Consider the following 6556-nt stretch of genomic DNA (forward strand, 5'->3'; position numbering starts at 1 on the left):
ACTCTTTCATTAAGATCAGAATCTGGCAAACGAGTCAAGCCGACCTCGAGTCACTCTCAACTTGAACCCAAGCTTAATTTTATGAGTTCGATCCGAGCTGTTTATTATAAAAAAGAAAAAAAACAATATTAAGTCAAGCTATTGTTATAGTAAAATGATAAATAGAATGAGTAATTAGTAGATAAATAATAAAAAATCACTTGATATAAAATATCATGTTTTACTTGATATAAAATATCAAGCTTTTTAACATTTTTAATAATTTAAAGATAAAGTCTTCATTTTTAATATATTTTGAATATGTTTTACATTAATAATTTGCACACGTACCACCCAATTCCTATGTATTTTTTTGAAGTTCTGTTTTTATTTCTTGTAGGTAGCCGTTGGTGGAAGTGATGGAATACTACACACTCTAAATAACAAATTAGCTGATCTGCACAATGCAATAGCTTCTGTAGCTTCTTCTCCCAACTCTGAAGAATCTGGAAAAGAACATGTTTTTGAGAACTTTCACTCCAGCAGGACTATCAGAAAACTCATATTGGAATCTCCTTCCTTTGCTGAAACCTTATGGAAAATGGCTTTGGAAGGAAGGAGTGAGAAGTGGGCCCACGGTCACAGGTAACCAAATAAGGAATATTTACATACATACCATTCAATTCCTTCGTATTTACATATCTAACATCTAAATCTTAATTTTTGACAAAAGTGTCAAAATGGTCCCCTGGCTTTTTTGTCTAGGGGTCATTTTAGTCCTGGAGTCGATCCCGTTTTCAGCTCATATTGAAAGAGTATTGGACTAATTTTACACTTTTATCAACTCAGGGATTAAAATGATCCGTGTAATTAAACAAGGGACTATTTTGACACGTCACTCTTTAATTTTTACATATATACCTCCTTTCATATGCATGCAAAATTGTATTTCATTTTTTTAAAAGTTAAAAGGAATAGTACTTTTGATGTGATGTGATGTGAAAGCTTTGGGTAGTGTACATGTAAAAAGTAAAAATTTAGGGGTTGGATATGTGAATACATAGGATATGGGTGGGTATGCATGTAAATGCCTCAAAAAATAAATATTGAAAATTTAATGCCAAATTCCCAAATCATAAGCATCATGTAAATTTCAATTTGATGTTCATTGCAGTTGCAAGGTGGTTTCTGCATTCCTGGAATCATCAGAACCCAGTGTAAGAGATCTCACAAACTCTGAGCTGCAGCCTTTGGTTGATTCTGGTATTCTTAAACTCTTTGAAAGGAAATCAAAATAACAAAATTAGTTATAGAGAACACTAATCCAATTTAATTTATACTTGAGTTATAATAGAACATGTTGCATAAACCATGGTTAACAACTCTTCATTGATGTAGGGTTGGGTTTATTAGTTTTAATGGCCTTACTATTATTGGCTGTTTGCATACATATCACCCGCAACATTGTTATTTACAAATCTGGCACCCAAAATTCATGATAAAATGCCAACCCGTATTTTCATTTTTATCAAATTCTCAATAGTTTGATCGCGTCACGCGTGAATACATCAGTTCGATAGTTCAAAAATATCACCGGGCTGCTACATTTTGTAAATAGCGATGTTTCGGGGGCTATTTATGTAATTATCCCTATTGTTTAACAAATTTTGTTTTTAGTGCTTGCTTATAATTGTTTTGAGTAGTTTGCTGTCATCAACTTTATATTTTCTTTTATTGCATGTTTTGAATGTTGTGACCCTGATATATGAAATAGGAGTATTTACATACCTACCATGCAATTTACATATTTACATATCTAACCCATGAACTTTCATGCTAACATGTATAGTACTCAAATTTTGAATAGCACATTATAAATGTTCCTAAAATGTAGATTTTACCTATTTGATTACATCTTTTTATGTAAAGGCTTAAATAAAGCGGCATTTACATACATACCCTTCAATTCCTATGTATTTACATATCGAACAATTTAATTTTAATTGCTTCATTTATACCACCCAAAAGCTTTCATATCATATCAATAGCACCATGATTTTAACTTCAAATATGTTAAATAGGCTTTTTTTATGACAAAGTAAAGTAGGCATGCATGTAAAAATAGAAGTTTGGTTGTTAGATATGTAAATGCATAGGAATTAAGTGGTATGTATGTAAATATTTCTTAAATAAATTATAATAAATAATTATAAAAATCATATACAATTGACAACATCTCAGCTAATTTACATTGTGCTTTAATCAGTTTAGTGCCCATCTTCATAGGTTGCATATAGTATTCCACCTGCAACAAAGAATGGAAAAAGGAAGATTTACGTTTATACCCTCATTTTCCATGTATTTACATCTCAAACATCTAAACTTCAATTTTACTTGCCATCTTACCTATGCATAAGATCATGAATCAACGTTTGAGTTAGCTTGGCTTCGCATCGGTCGAGTTGTATTGATTTATATGGTTGAGTTTGAGTTTGAGTTTGAGTTTGAGTCGCTAGGACTCGAGTAAAGGCCGTACATGTTTGATTTCTTCTTGATCTAAAATTTGATTTGGTTTGATTGTTCGGCACGATCATGCATGTTAAGGCGATTTGGGTCTCAACTTGCAAGCTCAACCAGTTCATAGTTAGTTTCGCAAAAATGTATTTTTATGTAGTAGAAATGTGGATGTTTTATGTCTTATTAAATGCCATTGACATAGGGAAATTGGTCTACATTTATAACATTTTGGTTTCATGATGATAAGCCTATGCATGGAAATTGTGTATTTCACTTTTTAGAAGTTAGTAATAGCTGCATGTTTTATGTGATGTTAAAGATTTGAGTGGTATGCATGTAATTGAAAAAGTTTAGGTGTTAGATATGTAAATACATAAGAATTGTAACACCTAAAAGCATTAAGTATAAGAAAATGTATATGATTAATTTCGTTATATATATAAATTTGAAATAGTTTATAATTATTTAAATATATTATTAGAAATATAGATAAAATATAGTTAATTTTGATTTTTTCTTACTCATTAATAAGATTTTACCATTTTCTACTCAATTAATTTAAAATAAAAAAAAATACATTAATGCACGTACATTAAGCTAATAGCCTTCAACATTCGCTTGAGTTTTCATGAAAGCTAAGGGTCTGTTTGAGGCGGTTGTAGCTTATTGAATAATCTATTGATAAGCTGATTCAAAATAATCAGCTGATAAGCTAGGTGCGGTAGTTATTTGGAAAAGCCAAAAAGCAGCCACTGCTCCTAGACATACGCACCTAGACAGGTGTGATGTGAAAATGCTGTTTTCAGTGTTTTGAAAGCGCATAAGCTGTCAAAATGCAGTTTACCCAAACAGCTGAAAATATGCCGCACCAAATAAGCTGCCATAAACGGACCCTAAGCATGAGTCATCTACGAGTAATAAAGCTCCAAGATGGTCTAGTAATATTGGTCTTTGAAAAAATATATAAGAAATTTATGTAAAATCATTCAATTGATTACTACATCATATTGTTATTGTTGCTCATTTTATTATTATTTAATTATCAAGAAAATACAACCTTAATTTCTCATATGTGATAAACATATATTACCTGCCCCTTTATGATAACAAATCTATAGAAATTGAAATTTCATAAGAATTTCAAACCACCCTTAATGAAATAATTATAATTACTAACCCATGATTAATTATGTACGATATATTTTTTTCTTAGGACAAAATTTTGGTTTCACAATTTAACACACTAGTATATCAAGAAAGCAGTTGTTCAGGTCATCACAAATTTGATGGTTCAGAGTAATGGGAATTAGATGACCCAGGACATAGATCGATGAGAGCCATCTTGAGGGGGATGGAAAAAGTAAATGGGGTTCTCGTGCGTGACTATAAGTTTGAAAAATGAAATGCTTGAGTGAACAAGGCCGAGTGACCAAAACTGAGTGCCTGGAGCTCGATGACATATGGATGAGTGGTCGAAGGCCATTGTTCAAGGATAAACAGACGACTTAACACCCGAGATAAGGTGTCGGAAGTTGGCAACTCTTCTTCACATGAATCAACTCGAGGATAGTTCTTCTCAGAGTTATAAACTAGGGCAACCTGGGGTGGCCAAGATTCACGGGGGCCACACCTCAAAATTTTGGTGGTATAGGCACATATATGCCTTTTCACTAAGGCTTAACCACCATAAATTGATGAAATTTAATATAATGAAGGACTTTCTGTTCTCTGATTTTTGGCCTTTTGGTTCAAGAAGAAAGAAATCTCAATACCAGAGTATTTTTCACTGATTTCTCTTCCCTACAATTTGTTTTCCTCTTCCATTTCTCAAAACATTCTCATTCTCTTTGTTCATCTATAATCTGCTCCTTGGGCGTGATTTAGGGATAAATTTAAGTTTAACACCCATAAAAGGTGCGGTGAGTGTGAAATCATGTCACAAATATAAAAAAAAAGGCAGCATATGGAGAAGAAATCCATCGAGAAAGTACAAAGGTTTTGTCGCTCAACAAATTCTAGAAATCTCGGAGCCGACGGTGGAAATGATCAGGGAAACACTTGCCCTGGGGATACTTTCGCCATCCAAAGTAGCAGCCTCTGCATGCCAGAGGAGATTAACACCAATGCTGGCAAAGCTCCATCATTAGCCCTAGTGTAATTGACAACAAATACTACCTCGACAACACAAAATCAACACCCTAGCCCACGATATACAAAGGCATACAATATGTTGCAATATAATCCTCTAGAAAATGCTTTTTCCAGGCATTTCTTTGAGGCTGAAGCACTCAAATGCTTCAAGATCCTGACCCTAGAGTCTAATTAAGGGAAATTTGACTCATCTAATCGCATCATCTATTTTGATTCAATAATATGCTTATTGAGGATAAACGCCGCATTGAAAAACCGACTCTTCTTCATGACATTGAAGGAATCCCTCCTATGGTTCAATAGCGTCCCACTAAGAGTGGTTACCTTATTCACAAAATTCAAGAGAATGCTCATAATGCAGTTTGCTAGTGCGCAAAAATCCAAAAATAGCTTCCAGGTGTTATTGCAGCTACTCTAGAGACGCAGAGAGTCCCTGTACGCCTTCATAAGCCAATTCTAGAGTAAGATGATGGAGCCAATGGTTGCTTATACAACCATGACTCAGGGAATGATAGATGACCCCTTCCATTATGTATTAGGTCTGCAGCAGCACTTAAAGACACTAATAGAGTTGTTGGAACTCGCTGACAACCACATATCGATGGAAGAATATAACTCATCATCGACCATCCAAATAACTAAGGTACTGCCACAAAATTCAGAGAAGAGAAGCTCCCAAATGGAAACCAAGTCATCCTACACGGCCACTAACATGATCAAAATATAATGATATTACTCTTGTCCTTACCTGCTAGCACACACGCTAAAGATGGCAATGCGCTCTAACATGGGAACGACATATAATCAGGAGCAGCGGATGGATCACTATTCTTAGAGACCGCCTCCTCTGACTCATGAGATAACACAATCAACCTCTTTGAGGGTCTTAATGTTGAAAGTAGTTGAGGCAATCCAAAGTAAGTACTTCTTTGAAAGCCAACTCCAATGAAGGTCGGAGGATATGCTTACAACCCAAAAAGGTATTGCACCTACCACTAGCGTCACGAACATGACACCGAGGAGTGTCGAAATCTCTGAATTCTTATCAAGGAGCTCAGTAGAGCTGAAAAGTTGAAGGAATTGATCATGCCCGAAGATGTCGTTTAGTGACAAGAAAATTCTCTGGCTGAAAAACACCGAAACGAGCCAACCCTTCCTAATGCCTTATGCATTGCAGGAGTTGTCCTGGTCATCCCTGGAGGGGACATAACTGAAGCTTCCCAAGATGTGAGCTTGAAGAGGCTTCACTCGGGCAAGTTATCTATGGCCGCCTCTTCCTGATGGCGAATCATACATCATTCCCCCATCACATTTACAGAAGAAGACTTGTCTGCCAGATGATTCAGACTAGAGTGAATCGGCTTGTTCTTATTATGTGAAGATTGAGAAAAGCAATTCTCAATCTATAATGTCGGCCGAGTCCTGAGAGGAGAGGTACTCATGTATTGTACTATATAAAAAAAAATGTTTGCTTTGATTATGTAAGTGCAGAAGCTTCGTCCTTATTTTTAGATGCATCAAGTGGTCAAACACTCAAGCAATACAAGACAAACTTGAGCACTTAGGATGGCAGACTCTTTTGTCGATCTATCACCTCACTCTATCTGCACCGTGCGTGAGAGAGTAAGATGGCAAGATTCCTCAAATAAACACATTCAGGCGGGTGCAAGAGTCATTTCGATGGACGAACATTAGCAAATTAGATACTTTGACAAGGTTACTTTGGTCATCCTTCATAAAAGATCAAATAAATTCTAAAGATGTTGTGAGCAGTGTCAGTAAGATGGCTCAGCTCGTGTTCGACTCATTTATATTTCGAGCTCAAAATGTGTGTTCGTGTTCGACTCATTTATTTAGTGAGGCGAGCACGAGCCGATCACCAACAAAGAGTCGTTTTGACAACCGGACT

The 6556-nt window shown here is 35.3% G+C and overlaps 1 protein-coding gene across 1 annotated transcript in view; it reads left to right on the plus strand.

Annotated features, from left to right (window-relative positions):
• Window positions 1-1678, plus strand: part of LOC110033195 (pumilio homolog 24) — a 22574-nt gene extending 20896 nt beyond the window's left edge. The window contains exons 17-18 of the mRNA XM_020737100.1: window positions 380-624; window positions 1154-1678. Of these exons, the coding sequence (XP_020592759.1) occupies window positions 380-624; window positions 1154-1277 (369 nt within the window). The 3' untranslated portion in view covers window positions 1278-1678. The remainder of the gene's footprint in view (window positions 1-379; window positions 625-1153) is intronic.
• The last annotated feature ends 4878 nt before the right edge of the window (window positions 1679-6556 follow it).

The sequence above is a fragment of the Phalaenopsis equestris genome, unplaced genomic scaffold (assembly GCF_001263595.1).
Source record: "Phalaenopsis equestris unplaced genomic scaffold, ASM126359v1 Scaffold001112, whole genome shotgun sequence".
Taxonomy (NCBI): Eukaryota; Viridiplantae; Streptophyta; class Magnoliopsida; order Asparagales; family Orchidaceae; genus Phalaenopsis; species Phalaenopsis equestris.